This window comes from Nilaparvata lugens, chromosome 7 (genome assembly GCF_014356525.2).
Source record: "Nilaparvata lugens isolate BPH chromosome 7, ASM1435652v1, whole genome shotgun sequence".
In the NCBI taxonomy this organism is placed as follows: Eukaryota; Metazoa; Arthropoda; class Insecta; order Hemiptera; family Delphacidae; genus Nilaparvata; species Nilaparvata lugens.
The window spans coordinates 29,951,420-29,970,408 of record NC_052510.1 but is presented as its reverse complement, the minus strand read 5'-3'; the positions used below and the strand labels follow the sequence as shown (position 1 = coordinate 29,970,408).

At 32.8% G+C, this 18,989-nt stretch overlaps 1 protein-coding gene across 2 annotated transcripts in view; it reads left to right on the top strand.

Annotated features, from left to right (window-relative positions):
- LOC111045513 (nucleoporin Nup188) overlaps positions 1-18,989 on the top strand; it is a 38,418-nt gene that overhangs the window by 13,276 nt on the left and 6,153 nt on the right. For both annotated transcript variants that reach the window (XM_039432486.1, XM_039432487.1), the window contains exons 4-13: positions 533-790; positions 1,306-1,430; positions 2,203-2,437; positions 3,042-3,326; positions 4,075-4,329; positions 12,876-13,084; positions 13,708-13,990; positions 15,807-16,140; positions 17,212-17,345; positions 17,557-17,715. In XM_039432486.1, coding sequence (XP_039288420.1) covers positions 533-790; positions 1,306-1,430; positions 2,203-2,437; positions 3,042-3,326; positions 4,075-4,329; positions 12,876-13,084; positions 13,708-13,990; positions 15,807-16,140; positions 17,212-17,345; positions 17,557-17,715 — 2,277 coding nt within the window. The remainder of the gene's footprint in view (positions 1-532; positions 791-1,305; positions 1,431-2,202; positions 2,438-3,041; positions 3,327-4,074; positions 4,330-12,875; positions 13,085-13,707; positions 13,991-15,806; positions 16,141-17,211; positions 17,346-17,556; positions 17,716-18,989) is intronic.

Here is an 18,989-nt window from a genome sequence, read left to right as displayed (position 1 = left end):
CAATGACGAAAAAAGCAAAGAAGAGGAGATCAAGACAATCAAATTCATACTGAAGTGTAATGGTTACAATAGTAGTATAATTGAAAAATCTTTGAACATTCAAGATTTTCGGGTTAGGATTGTACGAGAGGCTCTGGAAATAGAGAAACAAGGTAGCCTTAACAAAAGGGATGACAGTAAAAATATCTCTTCTCTTTGGAAAATCATTCTGAATACAACAAACACATCACAAAAGCCAGACACTTCTCCGGAATTCCACTCACCCAGCAGCGCCAGGCCGAGCACGTGGAAGAAGGAGAGGGGAGGAGGTACTCCCTTCGACCACGAGGAAGAATTTCGAAGCACAGGCAGGAGTCAGTGTAAGATTACCTGCGCTCCGAAGATGTCATTTGAGATAATGACGAAACGTCAGCAAGTAAGTGAAACTGCTTATCGGATGTACCCGGTTGATAATTTACGGTTGATTCTATATTTATGTTGTGTTCATCGTTATTGTAGTTTGTTCAAATAAGTATGTTTGTTGTTGTTTCAGGACGTATACAAGGAATTTCTGAATAAATTATCATTCTCAAAACTTTACAGTTCTCTTTCAAAGCAACTTGAATGTGTTAAATTGTGCGAACCACCTGAAATTACAATAGCTGGCAGTATTTGCACATCTCCTCTTGTCACCTTCTGGATGGAATACAATTTACTCGAACAAATTCAATTGGTGAAGTTGCTCATTCTTGTCTATCCTCACATAGAACCATCCATGAAACATATCGATGCGGCTCTTACAGCTATTCTTGTAAGTGAACTTTTAACGTGAAAAAAGTCAAAATATATAAAATATATACTGTTTATTGCTCGATTAAAAATTAGTTGATAGTTGAAGTGGTTTTTGTATCTTGGAAAATGATTATCGTTATATTAAAAATTCAGTTTCAAATTATTATAATAATACTTGCGATGGAAATCTTTTGCCAGAAATGTCTAATAATTTGCTTCAACTTAATTGTAGAAATACTCTGTTAACTCAGTCGGTTGAAGTGCTATCAGACTTTGATAATTTGTTACTGGCGTAGTAGTGGGTTCAAATCTCACCAACAATTCTGACAAAGCTACTCAATGTAATAATAATATTTGAATGCAAAAAAATGTACTGAGAAACTTTCAATGTATTAAAATTTTTCTTTTCGTCTTTATAAGCAAATAACTGAGAAATTTTGACTGTCCAGTACGGTATCATCTCAAGTTCTAGTTTATTGAAATTGTTTTTCGAATTACAGTATGGTGAATTGATGTTTTTAAATTGTTATTTAGAAAAGTGGAAGTGCCAAACGACCTGGGGCTTTAAGTAAGAATGATCCTCATAGACAAACTCTACTGAAGGTCCTATGGGACTTGGAAGCATTCCACTTCATACAGCTTCTCAGTTTGGAAAAGTTGTAAGTATGCATTTACGTTAATAAATAATCTCAAAAATGAATCAAAAGTAGGTTTCATTCACTTCTTTATTATATGAATTTTAGACAAATAGTATGCATAGTTGGTGAAAAGGATGGAAACAGCTTAATATTTCCTTTACAAGGATAATTTGGCTAGTGGTTCCATTGGGATCCTATTTTATTAAAAAAAAAAGAAATGAAAATACTCCTCCGTTGAACTAAAACTCTGATCCGCCATTTGAATCCAACTTCATTCTTCAAATGGGAAGGTGCACTCATTTATCTCATTTTTGAAATATCTACTGGGACTACCTTCCTATTTCAAAAAAATGAAGTTGTATTCAAAATGAAGGTTTCAAGATGGCGGAGCAAAATTTTAGATCGACAAAAAGTTAGTTTTTTATCACTTCAGATACTGTTGTTGGTGAGATGTTGTGATATCTATCCATAATGAAAACACTGGGATGTTTCAAAAGTGATATTTTTTACAACATCCCAGTGTTTTCATTAGTTTTTTTTTCAAATTGAATAGGAACCCCAATGGAACCCATTGCCAAATTATCCTTGTAAGGTAAATATCATTGTGTTTTTATACTTTTCATCAACTCTGTATACTCTTTGACTAATATTCATATAATAAGGAAGTGAATAATAATTTTGATTCATTTTCTCTCTCTGCTAGACAAGCCTGACGTAGTATCTCAGCGTTGGGCAGACCATCCACTGGAGATGACTTTGGTTTACATTCAAATATATTGTATTTTTGTTGCAGGCCAGGCGAAAACATTTGGACGGATGGGGAGATATTTTCGAAAATGGACAGACAGCTGAAGCAAAGCTATCGATTCGATGCATCGGGCGCTCTATTCGCGGCGTGGATGGTGGTCACGTTCCTCAGTCCGTTCAGACCGGACGACACCACTGAACTGCTCAGTCTGGCCACCGCTGTCAAGCAACTCAATGCCTTCGCCTATCTCGACCATTTTCTCAACTCACCCACTATCAAAGTAAGTATAGCATCATAGCTCTAACTGTAACAGCTAATTGGCAAAGTAAGTTTGATTCAGTTGAAGAATGAATGTTATTGAAAATTTCAATAATCTAACTCATTAGATTATTTGTCAATAAAAGGAACAGTTTTCATTTACTAATTGTAAGTATTGTATGTTTTTTACTGTAATCATAAATTTTTTATTTCAAACTTCATATTAAGCTAATTTTGTACCCGTATTCTTATGTAATGACTGGATTGAGTTACCTAACTAACTATTCTTCTGACTGAGAATTTGTTTCGAGGAAATAATTTATGGGTAAACAAACGTGTCTGGAAGAAGCAAAAACATGAAGAGCCATTCCTTACCAATAATAATATTTATTTCGAAATGTGAATCATTAACGAAATCAAAATCTTGACGTAACATTGATATTTGTACATTTTTTGAAACTGAGAAAATAAGTAGGCCTATCAGTCTATTCATTACTTTATTTCTCTTATCATGTGGATTGTGCAATAGTAGTAAATGTACAATAAACAAGTGATGACAGTGCGCATGCTCTGAAGAACAACCAAGTGCAAATTGAATCAACCAAGTTAAATCATGAATTTTCCAGGACGAACCAGCAATTTCCAAAATAGCTCATCAAGAAGTGCACGCTTTACTTTACCTAGCGGTTGAGAACTTTGGCGTAGATTTTGTGCGAGATGAGCCCAGCGTTTACGCACTGACGGCGACCCTGGTCAGGGATGAACATGTGGAAAAAATGTTCTGGGAGAACAACAATTGTGGCTTGATCAAATTGCTCGAGGAAGCCGAGTATTGGTTTCCTGAGGTTTGGCAGCCTGCTACTGGTATACTAGGGGCCCTTGCTTCCCATGGAAAGGATCAATGTATGAAGGTAAAGTACCATTCATTTTTGAACAAAGATAATGTATTTTAAATCAATTCTATTATCTTCAAAATTTGAGATGTTGTCCTGCTAACCATAGCCAAACCATAAAGGTTTCCAATCTGAGCCAAAAAATAATAATACAAATACAATACCAAATTGTGTAATCATATGAAAACATTTGCTTGGAACTATGAATTTTATTGTTGACAGTGAAAACGAATAATTAATTACAAAAAGAAATGTTATAAGAGGAAAGTGAAATTTTTTTGAGAGTATATAAAAATACATAAGATTTCACACAGCTATTTTTAGTACTGTACAAACTGGATTGTTTTAAAATGATTGAATATAGTTTGCCAATCTAGACTGTAAACATGTCCTATATACTCCTATATAGGAAGTCCTGTTGTAAAGCTGGAAATTAATTAAACATATAATATTGTGAATTTGCGTGAATATACTTCTTTTCGTAGAGCATTATCAGTTTAATTATGAAACTATTTTTTTCCATAATTCAAGTGCACAGTGACTTTCCGACACTAGAAAATCAATACAAATGATATTCAAGTATGATTTTCTCTACTTGAACGCATTGTGTTGATTGTTGAAGTCTGCATCTTTGACTATTAGAAAAGTTTATTTTATCATCTTTATCTTTGCCTTCAAAGAATCTGGCCTTTTATTCTAATATTTTACAAATTATTGCAAATTGAAAGAACGCCACTACTTTTTCTGTGTGTTTTATATGTTACAGGTTCTTGCTCGTCTCAACAACAACATGAAGTACTGTCAAAAAAATATGGGCCACATAAAGGTCAATTTGTTGCAATCGAATATTTTTGAAAGTTGTGAAGATGTACATCCTCTGCCTCACTGTCCAGAAGTGGTCATTCCAAAGGGCACCCGATGCAGTACGACAACCACTTCTGAATGTGAGATCATTCATTGGGACTTTGCCGTACCATTCTGGCAAGTCTTACACAATGATTTGAAGGCTCTTCAGCAACAGGTGAATATCTATTTGCGTTCTGATTGCAATGACATCGAATTCAAGAATAAATATTTACTAGCGACCCCCTGGGTTGAAGAACTCGCTCATGAACTGTTGTATTGATCTCTGAAATCCGCAACTTGTAATTATACTGAGTTGGTGAGAATTATTATGGAGACAGCTAAATATCTCTTCTACAAGTATGATATGACCAAAGATTCCATTGGTAATCCTTTTCCAATTAAAAAAAACTTTCTATCGCTTCAAAACGTTTGTCTGCCATCTTGGATTCGAGTCCAACTTCATCTCGAATCCAGCTTAATTTTGATTTTTATTTTTAAATCTCCTCTTTTCTATCAATTCATAAGCTACACCTTTCCTTATTCATAACCCACTCAAATCTTAAATATCCCGTTTGTAACCGCCCCCTAAATACCCCCATAATATCCCCTGACTCTGTACCCTTTTTCTCTCCATCCATCTGCACCGCGTAATCTGTGGTCTCTACTGCTACAATTGACTCTCCATGCTGTGGTCATAACCGTTGGATTTCAAACTGTACCACTCTCTGCTCGGTTGAGAATGGGAACTCAGTTCCCGAAAATTTCCGTTTATAATGTAAGTTTCCAAGTGTTTTCAATCTATTTATGTTTTGTGTCTCCTGTTTTAACTTATATTACAAACTAAAGTGTCTTCTGTTATGTGCTATATATATATATATATATATATAATATATATATATATATATATATATATAATATATATATATATATTGCCGTGCTACCAATTTTTCCTTAAACGGTTGGAATAGCATCTAACACCTATCAACCTAAGAATAGTTGTCGGCTCCAATAAAATAGATTCTTGATAAACTGTGAATGGATCTATTGCCTATGAATGAGAAATCCAGTTTTCAGAGCAAATTAACTTATAATCTTCAGATGAAATTTTGGCAAAACACAGAAATATACAAAGAACAATAACTTACAAGCCTAATTATTTCAAGTAACTATGAACTAAAATACTTATCTAGTTTACAGTTGAAACACAGTGGCTATTGGCTTTACTACACTAATAGCTAATTTTGCACAAAAATTTATATAAAACTCAATCTAAAACATTAATAAACGAAAATGATTTAGAGCAAAACTCCACGACAACATTTGTAGCCAGCCATTTTTCAGAAGAAGAGAAGAACAGGAAAAGCAAAGTTGAAAGTCACGAAACCAACGCCCTGTTCAATATCGATCTCCACAGACACGTCATCAAAAAATTATAACTTATAAGTTTAGAATTCACATTCTACATCTGTTCTCAATAAAACTTTATTTTGAAAATGTTATTTTAAATTTTTATATATATCTCGATTTAAATAAACCTTTTATTTAGTAATTTGTTAACCCTGCCTCAGTGACACCATGGAACAATGCAACAAACATTTACGATAATAAATTCTCCGTCAAAAAGTTTATCCGTCTATTGATAACTTTGACATTTACTATAAAGTTCCATAGATCTCGAATTGAAGATTCGATTCCAATGTGAGAAGAAAAATGTAATATTACAAATACCCCCCTCTTGACATAAAAAAAAATTTACTGTTTGAAAATTCAAAGAAAAAATTTACATTGACCCTAATGAAATTTGTTGAAATTTAAATTTGAGAACAGTAACAATTTTTTCTAGAAAAAAAACAATACATGTCATCCAAAAATATTGAAAATTATTATAAAAATTCATCAATAGCGTTTGTTATATGTTTCCAAACAATATTTCAAAATATAGAATATCAATATTACTTTTGATTTAGCTTTATAATTTAAAGAAAAATATCTCAACAGAAAGTTTAATATGTAAAGAATAGTTTTTTTTTTTGAAATTGCACATAAATTTAATAGATAGAAAAATTTAATTTTTATTGCATAAAAAAAATTAGTATGTTGAATGAAAAATTTATTATTATTATTATTTATTTTTATTTTTATTTTTTTTAAATGAATTGATGAATTGTTACATTTAATTTTCACATAAAAATTTCAATAAATCAAAAAATGTTCATTTCTTTCACTATTGACGCGGTTGATTTTATTGATGCACATTTTGGAAAACAGTCCGTTAAGGCACTCAGTATGATTTTCAGTTAAGTGTGACTCCAATGTGATGACGTTAAGTGTTGGGCTGATCTGGATGCACGTAGTGTTGGGCTGATACTTGTAGTCGACTGCTGCATACCAAACTCGATACAGTTGACATCTCAGTTAGCATTGCTTCATGTTTGTAGTAGACGGCTGCATTCCAAATTCAATACAGAGTCACATAAATTTTGTATCATATTTGTAATTATACAATGTACATTTCAGGCTTGAAATGACAATGTAATTCGTTTTTTGGAAAAGAGATAGACGCTGCATACAGGATTAATTTAGGTGAGGATTAATTTAGGTAAGGTTTGGTTTTTTGATATTTTCAGCTTTCAAGGTTTAGAGTTCTGCATACAGGAATAATTTAGGAGAGGATTTTTTGAATCAATTCTTTCATGATACTGTGACTGTTCTTCTGAATTCAAAGTTGTGAATGTGAACATGGATGGCAATTACCTCCAGGTAATGCAGTAGTGTTGAAGTTTGAGATACAGAGTCAGCAATAAGCATTGGCATTGCTATTGGCGTATGCTTTGGTGTCGGCTTTGGCATCGGCGTTGACATTGGCATTGGCGCAGGCATTGGCATTGGCGCAGGCATTGGCATTAGCACAGGCATCGGCGTTGATTTTGGTGTTGGCATCAGCATTGGCGCAGGCATTGGCGTAGCTATTGGCATTGGTGCAGCATTGGCGCAGATTTTGGCATTGGCGTAGCTATTGGCATTGGCGCAGGCATTGGCATTGATTTTTGTTGTTGGCATCAGCATTGGCGCAGATTTTGGCATCAGCATTGGCGCAGATATTGGCTTCGGCGCAGGCATCGGCGTAGATATTGGCGTTGACATCAGCACAGGCATCGGCGTAGATTTTGGTGTTGGCATCAGCATTGGCGCAGATTTTGGCATCAGCATTGGCGCAGATATTGGCGTAGCTATTAGTGTTGATATTGTTGTAGGTATTAGTGTAGGCCGCAGCGTAGATTTTGGCGTAGATATTGGTGTAGTTATGTCACACTAGTTCGAAAATCACCCAAATGTTCTTAACACTCTTCATGGCGTTCACTGGTTACTGATTTCGAGATTCACATGATAACTATTTCAATGTTAATGTCTGTGCTGTACCTGTTATCTTAAAATGCTTATAAACTAAAAAGAAAAACTTGATTAGGCTATCAATACAATCTAATACACATAAAAATTATTTTAAGTATCTATGAAATTGAAATTTGTTAACATCTTATTATACAGTCAGCAATACATAAATTGTGAAATATGGACATATCAATGATAAAATTAAAAAAAAAAATCATTTTCATCTATTCACTGTTCAAATATCAAATTTTAATCCATTCTTCAAAATAGAAATAGAATTTCATAACACCCTGTATCATTATCAAAATTGTAAAAAACAAACATCATAACAACACAACAAAAATTTAATTTCAATACATATTTCAATAATTTCAGACATTTGGTCTTCTATTCAATCATTTCATAATATATTGCATTTCATTATTATTTAATATAACATTTCATTTATAGCATGTTCATTTCACATTTATGATTTATCATTCAGGGTTTCAAAATTATTTAGTTTTAATTTTGTTCAAAAATTGTATAAAAAGCAAATTATTTAATATTATTAATCATCGTTTGTTGGATACTATAGTTTATTTCGACTCTTCAATGTTCTAAACACAAACTACATTTCATGACAAAACTTTACTATCAAACATTAAACAAGAAACCATTCAAAACATCAATAATATTTTGCTTCAAAGGCAAACAATATTCATAAGTAATCATCATTTTGCATCTATGGCAATCAACATTATTAATCATTATTTTGCATCTATGGCAATCAACATTATTAATCATTATTTTGCATCTATGGCAATCAACATAAGTAATCAACACAAAAAATATTATCTCATTACTGCCTCTCTAAGTCATAACCTCTGTTATTCCTTCTTTAGGCAATAATGGGTTTCCATCTCAAAAAACAATCACATACCAGCAAAATTCTAATCAACAAACCCCACTAAAAATTCTACATACACTCCAGCATCCATTTCAAACGATAATCAATCATATCAAAATTTATAGAACAAACAGTTTTAAAATTTGAAAAAAAATATCAATTACAAAACACTTTAGAAAAATTTTAGCCTTTAACTCATTTCAATTGATAATATAACACAACGTTTTAAATTAAACCAATTATTTTTTAAAATTTAAAGACTGTATAATAAGTATAAACATTTCAAGATTATGATACAAAGATGATCAAGATGAAATACTGGGTAAATAAGTTCCCTAAAAAATACAAACAAGAGAAAAAGAAAACTGGGTAAATAAATTCCCTAAAACAATACAAAGAAGAGAAAGATTAATTAGAGCCTATCCTACATGTCAGTACTGAACTTTCATGAGGAAGTATATTTAATAAAATATACTACTATGGAATTTTGTAAATTCCAAGTATGACTCTAATTTGTTATAATTGTGAGCTATCACTCCCACAAAAACAATTGGTGAAGGAAAAAAAATATGTTGACTATTGTGACTGGGTGGAAAGTTCCTAGATGTCTGTAAGGCAATGTGATAGCAGACTCTAGTATCGGACCACAAAAACAAAAGTATGCAAAAGGTTTTACAAACATTTGATGTTGCAGTCATAAGGTTTTTATATCGCAAACAAGTAGGTCAGATAATCGAGTCCAGCCGTATGTGGTTCACGCCCACACCTCTAAAAAAAAATCACACCTACTTGTCTACCAAAAATCCAAAGTATTGGACAGCAAAGAAAAAATAAAATGCAAAATGGGTTAAAAGCCCAGAAGAAAACTATAACCTAATTACATATGGCTTATGGCACAATATGCAATGAAAGATGAGAACATGGGACATAATTGCTCTGAAAAACCTAATTACCTAATATGATACCTGAAAAAAATAGACATGATTAAAATATGTAATACATGATGAAAAAATATACCGCAAGCAAACAATTATTTACACAACAATGGATAGATTTTAGAAAAGTTAAGTTTTATCAACAAATAAAGATTAGGAAAATAAGCTACTATTTCAACTTCTAATATTATTTCAGAAAAAATACAAATTTAAATGACTATGGACAAGATTGGTTAAGATATGTATCATAGAAGAAATTTACTGAATATTACACAAAGACAGGAAAGAATCGAAAATTGAAAAGATTAAGGGCCAAGAAAATAGGCTACAGGAAAGAAAAAAGATACAATTATGGACTCTTACCATACGTAGTATTTACGGTCATTGCTATTCTGAATCCCGGCATGACACAGGATTCCTAATCATTGTGTGTTGGGGAATACCCTTTCATCATGTGATTCACTGTCATAATCTTGTAAATAAGCAACTTGAAACAACCTTTGAATACTAATACATCAATGGAAACTTTGCGTTTTGTTTTCTTCAATAGCATGATTTTATTCATGGGTTCATTTGTTTCAACCAAGCAGTTTTGCCTACAAAAGTTCGTCATGTTCACTTGAGAATGCATAGCATACACCTTTTCAATTCTCAGTTGAAAGTTGAACTCATCAACTTGACTCAAAGCAACATTCATTTTGTTGACATTATTCCTAACCTCCACAGAAACCTGTCTCATGTAATCATTCATTTTATTTACTGTTTTCCTAACTTTCGATGTAGTAATCTGATCCAAAGAAACATTCGATTTGTTTACTGTTTTCCTAACCTTCAATGTAGCAATAGTACTTTCTTGATAGTTGACTTTCAATGAAGACAACTCCCTACCTACTTCTTTACTCAATTCTACACTTTCACTATGGTTGACTTTTTCAACAACAGTAACTAGGCCTACATTGTCAGAAACTTAAATGAGTTGATCTTGTAACTTAACACTACTATCATCCTGCTTCAATTTGTTTTCTTCTTCATAATTATCTTTCACTGTTTCATGTGCATTTTTCAATAGAAGGTTTATACTAACCTGCTCTAGTCTAATGCTAGTACATTCTTGCTTCATATCATCAAACCTAGCATTTTGATTTTTAAACATTTGGTCTAACTTAGCATTTTGCTTATCAAATTTAGCATTTTGCTCATCAAACTTTTGTGTTAAGAATGCTATAAGATTCATATCATTTTTAATGTTTGCCATTTTGCTAGTCTGCACTGATTCATTAAAACTTGATCTCTCTTGAACCGACTTCCCACTCAGCAACAAACCATTCATAACCTATCAAGATATCTATCCACTAATAATTTCTATAACCAGGGATTTCATGGTGTACCATTTGGGACATATTTATTTTGTAATTCTGTCCCACCACAGGGGTAACATTTGCCGTGCTACCAATTTTTCCTTAAACGGTTGGAATAGCATCTAACACCTATCAACCTAAGAATAGTTGTCGGCTCCAATAAAATAGATTCTTGATAAACTGTGAATGGATCTATTGCCTATGAATGAGAAATCCAGTTTTCAGAGCAAATTAATTTATAATCTTCAGATGAAATTTTGGCAAAACACAGAAATATACAAAGAACAATAACTTACAAGCCTAATTATTTCAAGTAACTACGAACTAAAATACTTATCTAGTTTACAGTTGAAACACAGTGGCTATTGGCTTTACTACACTAATAGCTAATTTTGCACAAAAATTCATATAAAACTCAATCTAAAACATTAATAAACGAAAATGATTTAGAGCAAAACACCACGACAACATTTGTAGCCAGCCATTTTTCAGAAGAAGAGAAGAACAGGAAAAGCAAAGTTGAAAGTCACGAAACCAACGCCCTGTTCAATATCGATCTCCACAGACACGTCATCAAAAAATTATAACTTATAAGTTTAGAATTCACATTCTACATCTGTTCTCAATAAAACTTTATTTTGAAAATGTTATTTTAAATTTTTATATATATCTCGATTTAAATAAACCTTTTATTTAGTAATTTGTTAACCCTGCCTCAGTGACACCATGGAACAATGCAACAAACATTTACGATAATAAATTCTCCGTCAAAAAGTTTATCCGTCTATTGATAACTCTGACATTTACTATAAAGTTCCATAGATCTCGAATTGAAGATTCGATTCCAATGTGAGAAGAAAAATGTAATATTACAATATCAACCGGGTACATCCGATAAGCAGTTTCACTTACTTGCTGACGTTTCATCATTATAACAAATGACATCCTCGGAGCGCAGTTTTAGCTACACTGACTCCTGCGTATGTTTGGAAGTTCTTCCACGTGGTCGAAGGGAGTACCTCCTCCCCTGTCCTTCTTCCACATGTTCAGCCTAGCACTGCTGGGTGAATGGAATTCCTGGAGAAGTGTCTGGCTTTTGTGCTGTGTTGAGAATGTTTTTTCCAAAGTATAGAGATACGTATATATACACCATATTGGTATAAATAAATATGGATTTCTACCAACTACACTGCATTTACAAAATATTATTTTCCTCCACCTACTGTCTAAAGTACTTACTTTACTCCCTGGAACATAATACTAAAGTGTCACTTTTTCGCACTCAGTACTAAAAAACTGAAAAACTCCCTAGGGATGAAAATGAACTCCATTTAAATAACATGGGAAGCATCTCCATTTTAAAAAGTAAAAACTTACATTGGAAATAGGTTAGAAGGTCTAAGCTCAGAAGAGGAAGCATAATAGAGTAGTCATTGAACCAAGTAAATTAAATACCTCAACAATAAATTTGATTAACATATGAAATGTTTGTATGCTAAAATTACCTATTACATACTTCATATTAGTATAGGCCTACTATAAAAATTTAGAAATATTTTTTTAATGTTCCATTTTATTCAAAATACCAGCCAACAAATATTTCCTATCAGCTAATAAAATTTGGAACGCGAACATGTAGTTATGAATCGGCCATTGTTGTTACAACTTTTGCAGACAGATAGCGTATAGCGCTGTCGGCGGTGAATTGTGATTGTTTCCAGCTGTTTACTTTTTAGGTTATGTTGTAACACATTGTTACTGGTTACGTAAGTTTTAAAAATTATTTTATTTGCAGTTTTTATAAAAATGTTGTGTATATAACGAGTGAAAAATGCTTTTTCTTTCTCAGGGAAATCTTTCCCCTTCAGGGAGAAAAAGTGGCATTTTTCACTCTAGATATACAAATAACTATTATTAAAATTATGTTCTCATTAATGAAAAATGTATACTTATAGGTGCAATAAATAGGCCTACTAGCTCACCAAGTGAAGAATTTATACCTGTACCACTTAATTGCGATGGATTTTGTTTATTGATAATCTTCTTTGTATAATTTAAATATTTTTTCTGTAATACCTTCTTAAGTTTGGTCTTAATCTGAAATCTGATTTGATATTAGATTAACTGACTTGATTTTGATATTGCCTAGATATCCAGTCAGGCTGCTTCAGCATCTCTAAGGGCCACATCGTTTCAAAGTTATTCAGATGCGTTTTCAATAGATGTCAGAAATGTTGATTTGAAAGACAGAATAATTGGGCTCTTCAAATTCTCGTCTGAAATCTTGAATAAAAATATACCTGTTTTACCGAATGATATGTTGATTGCCATCGAAGAGGTATTCAGCATAATGAACAAGTAAGTCCAATTAATATGTTTATTTCTAGCAGTACTTATTTTTGATAATTTCAAAAGTACTACCTGATAGATTAACATACAGTATTAATAAGTAATTATTGATAAATTATTAATATATTCCTCTTAATTTTTATTGTAACTTTGAAATGTATCTTTCTTTGAAAGCTACGTTTCAACGAGATTCTTTTAATTTTAGGGTTGTCACTGTAAACTTATACTGGACTAATTTAAATGCATTTTGCACGAAAACAAAGGTTAGCGACCCAGTACGTGCAGGTTGCCATTCGTATTTGGAAAAAGGGAAATATATGTGAAAACGAATGCTGGCATAGATTATAGAATATGGCACTCGTAAATTTGAACATAGTAGTGGGCCTTTGCGCTGCCAGTTTAGGCTGATTAGCAATTGAATAATAATTATTGTGCATCTATTTATTGATTAATTTTTACTCAAGTTACTTTGCATAATTTTTCTTAAACTTTCCTAGTAATTTATTTCATATCCTATTTTATTCTACTCTATTCTATTTCATACTATTTTCTATTCTATTCTACTCCACATTAATTTTATTTGACAAAAAACACAGTTCTATTTAAAATAACTAGATTGATTTATGTTTGAGGAACTACGTTTGGCGCCAAGAGTCTGAACTGGACCTGCTGGTCTCATGCATGGACATGTCGAGCTGCCTGCTTGGGCTGTTCAGCACTGAGATGCTCAACATATTGCAGTCGCTCAACTCGCTGCCTGAGGTCGACCACGTGGTCATGACGCATGCGCAGTGTGTGCAGGGCGCCTACTACCGTGGCAGTCAAGTCAAATCCATCCTCGAGTTGGTCGAAATCAACAATGGCCGATTTCCGTTCCTAATCTCGTATCTGCAGTTCGTGCATAAACTGTTTGAAGTGAGTAGATGAAATTCACTCCATTTATCCGATTTCTGATTTTTGCTATATAGTAATTGTAATAAAAGATGCTTACTAGAGACTGAATGTTTCTCCGTTTTGGCTGTCAAGTCCTATCTGTAGTGCCTGATACAATTGCATAACTAAATCTAACGTTACATGTAATATAACTTCAAACTCACCATGTATATCCTTATCCAGTGTAGAGGGTTGCATTTTCGTGTACTATAGAACTTCTTATAATATTTCAAAATTAAAATTCAAAACCAAATTCATTAATTTGTTTATTTGCCATAAAAATTATATACAAATATACATTTATATATTTGTATATAAATGAAGATTATTATTATATACCAAAAGGAATATTCTCAATATTACAATATGGCACTACCGGAAAAACAACTTGTGCGCCGGCAGTGAGTTCGAACATCTAGGTATGATAAACATATCAATAGAAAAAGAAAAATAGAGCTTATTATAAACAACTAGAATAAATAAAATTACGGAAAACTAGGTCACATCATAATCTTTACAAACGATAAGACAAAGTAACAAATTAAAAAGTAAATTACAAATGATAAAAAAACAGAAAAATAGGAATATTTGACAAATAATTTTGAAGATTTATAACTCAAGACTGAAACACTACATAATGAAGATGGATCATTTGAAATAAACATTCATCTTAATCCAATCCAATATTTTATTAGATGATTGCAAGCTCTTGTTGCACCCGTGAAACGGATGGCCCCTTTTTGACATAGAATAAAGCATGGAAAGCTTCTCCAACTATCTTATTTGCAAACCAAAACACCAATAAATCGCATCACTTCAATTTTGACTTGATTTATTCTCACCAAATTGAAATAGAACTTTCACATATAAGGGCACTAGCTTTTTCTATAAAAACCGATGAAATAGAATTGAATATTCAATTGGTTGTCCAGTGCAATAAAATCATGAAAAATCTGTTCAACTATCTTGTTTGAATTGTTGTTTGGTGCCAGTGTTAATTTATTTTGCCATACAAAATGTCATTAATACTTCAAGATATTTTTTATGAGTTTGTATGACTGTTTTTCATTTTCCAGTTTTTATCTAATACTAAGTTTATCAATTTTAATTATTCATGATTATGATTATTTAATAATTATTTATTATGTAATGTATTGTTTTTTTTCATTTCATTATTTTGCAACAAATGTGTTTTCATGAAAATTATATATGAATTAGAATTTGAACATGAAGCCCTTATAGAACTCATCACAATTTAATATAAAGGCTAGTCAATATGATTCAATACAATAGATACAATATATACATACAATATATAGATAATACAAAAAATAACACAGTAAATTAGGCCTAATCATTACACTATAATACATTTCGCATTAAAGTGTGTAGAAAGTCTTTCTTGAATTCAATGCTTGAACGTGTTCCTTAGGCTGGCCACTAACGGTAGAATATGCATGATACACAGTCATCATACATCATTATCACTGCTGTGATCCCAGAGAAACGCTTTGAGCAAAATTTTTCGATGTTAGGTTTTTGTATCTCCAATTTTTTGTTGTTTATTTTTCTCTGCTCTATTGAGGCTAAATTCTTTTTCTACCATTATAATTTGAAATTTTCTAGTGGTTTATTTATTGATTTTGGTTGTTTATTTTATGTTGGAAGCCTCTCGCTGATGATGAACATGTGAATGTGCATGTTCTTCCGTTAGTGGTCATTCTTACATTTTTGTCAGTGTCTCAGTGTGACAGTGTGATGTTGATGTTGAGTAAAGTGATGCTGGTGGTGATGTTAGGTGGAAGAAACGAGGGTGAGCTGGCTGTCGCTGGCCGGACTGATGTTCGTGCTGCGCGACGTGCTGCCACACTACCAGTCGTGGTACTTTGCGGACGAGAGCGAGCGCGTCGAGGTCGGCTGGCTGTGTCTGCAGACGCTGCACATGAGCCTGAACGGATCCAAGCAGCAGCTGTCACCCCCCGAAACATCCCTGCCTCGCGACCCCTGCGACCCCGACACCCCCGCCCCCGTCCCCAGTGCCGGCCCCACCTTCAACCTCATCGCCAACACCTGTCTCTACAGCCTGCTCAACAAGGATGCCGGCATCGCGCTCATACGAATCGTCGCTTTAGGTAGGTCTACTCGCAACTCTGTACAAGCTAAAGTCATTAGATCATTCATTACATTCAATTTCTTGATATAATTGTTAATAAAATTTGGTCAACTATTTTGTTTGAATTGTTATTAACACTCTGACATCAGACCTGAGCCAGTCAGGTCACTCGATATTCTTCTTCTTCTTTTTCTTACCCCCTTCTGCCACTAAAGCGTAGGGGTACCGGGTACCACACGATATTATTATTATTAATAATAATTTGATTGTTCATTGAATGATCAGGAGGAAAAGCTAGCTCTAAAATCAGTCAGAACTATCGGAGATGAATTTCATTTACTTATTCATTCATTGTACAGAACACTTTAATCATAATATAAATATGACCATGGAGGATAAACTAAGCTAAGCCTGTACCATTTTCTCTCCCAAATTTTGATAGAAAGTTGTAGTTGTCCAATGTGGGCTATTATTAGGTTATGAAATCACACAATTAACAAACAATAAGGCTGCGTTCACAGTGGAAGAGACAATTTGTCGTACGTGTTAATTTATTTGAAAAATGGCAATTAAAAACGCGAATCGTATCGTACTTTCAATATGGTACGTCACTCCATTTAATATATCACTCGTAATATTAATACTTTTCATAATAAGTACGGTTCCACTCAAAACTATAAACCATAATATAAAAAATAATCATGAGGGTATAAACCATTCCGCATTGATATCAAGAGATGGTTGGACGACGTAGAGGAAGACCTTCAATCCTTGGGCGTAAGAAGATGGAGACAGCGAGCACAGGACATTATATGCATGGAAAGGGCTTGTGGAGGAGGCCAAGGCTCTTCAAGGGCCGTAAAGTCAATGAGTAGTAGTAGTAGTAGCATTGATATAATATTACGTACAGTTTTTGGTTTTAATAGTAAACTCATCCACTGTGCGTCCAGCCTTGTAGTAAACGTCCATTCTGTGTGTTTGGCATGGAAATTCAGGCATTCTTTCATAATTTTGCCTATACATTTCTACCTTTTTTATTCTAATACCTTTGCCATTGTGATTTTTAATCAGCTTTCAATTCATTTTTCAGGCGAACAAAAATTGTTTGATATGGTGGAGAAATTTCCGTCTTGGAACAATGGCAAAAGTGCTTTGCTGATAAGTACGGTTCATTATGCACTGTCGGTTCTGAATAGAATCATCCTATACAAAGATGTTCAACAGGTAAATTTATCTATCCACCTTTTCATTGCAACATTGTGCACAAAACTTGTACATATTTAATATTATACATTTAAAGGAAATAATAATATTATAGGTATTGTTTTAATAATCTGATTTATGTATTTTTATACTCGTATAATATTGTAGTATTTGACTATAAAGCTTCTATTTTATTGTCAAGTAATATTCATTCATATTTTATTTATTGCAGGATCCTAGTAAACTATCGCCAACTGAAGAAGAAATATATAAAGAGCCCAAGGACACAGACAGGTTTCATTGTGTTTTGAATGTGGCAAGCTATATCCACCATAGCTTCAATCCAAAACTGCGCTATCTCGCCTGCAGACTACTCACAAGATTTGCTGATGTAAGTTTCTAGCACAAAGATTTTCTTGAAAAATGAATGGAATATAATATATATTTTGTTTTATCGATATTTTGAGGATTCATAGATAATATTACTGTAATTTGAGTCTCATGAGGAAATGTTCAGCCTTAGAAAAAAATGTCAAATTTTAGAAATCGTTATAAATAAATAAATAAGTTTATTTCCACATAATTCAAACAATACAAAATACAAGTTCAAAATACAAAATACAAATTACATCTCTACATAATAACTTAGACCATACTATTTCAAAAAATATATAGAAACTACAAAATTATAAGTAATAATAAAACATAGTAAGACATTTGTAATAACATAATATACCATCCTGGTTATGTGGAATAGGCTGCTCCTGAGGTTGTTTCTAAAAAACCTGTATTGGGGCAGCCATACATTATTATTTTTTAAATTTTTTGGAAGTAAAAAAAAAAAGGTCCGATTGGCGGGCACTATTTTGTTCGCTTAAACATTAGATATCGCAAGAGTTTTACAAATGATATACATAGGCAATATATACCTCGATAAAACAAGAAGGAATTATTCTTTAAACATTTACAAAAATAGTAAAATAATAATCATAATAATATTTTTCTAACAAAGCATAACCTCCACACTATTCAATGATTGAAGCCACTCTTTCACTTTTCTCTGCAATATGTATAATGTGTGGGATAAAAGACAATAAGGTGGTAACAAATTGAACAGTTTTGGTGCCAAATATGGAAAAGATCTACGGAAGGACTCCTTGTAAGGTCTTGGTACTTTAAATCGGTTCGTTGTTCTCAGGGATTGGCTATAGATATTCGCTTCCACACCAATATTACCACTTCTCATATAAAATATTCGGAGAACTCTAAAAACATATAAATGTCTCAATGGCATAATTTTCAAAGTCAAGAATAGTGTTCGAGATGGAAATCTTCTCCCTTTATGCATTATCACTCTTAAAAGCTTTTTCTGTGATATTATTAACGGTTTCACTGTAGTTATATAGGTACCTCCCCAGCATACCAGCCCGTATTGAAGTCTGGACTCCACCAGAGAAAAATACAGCATTCTTAAGACGTTAATTGGGCACATATAGTGTAGAAAATAGAATTTTCTCAGGGTAGATATTAGTTCACCTTTTATTTTTTTAATATGTTCTTTCCAATTCAAATTTTTATCAATAACAACGCCAAGATACTTAATAGAATCACGCTGTTCAATTTGCATGCACCTGTTACATGACTGCTGAATGGGTGAGGCTACAC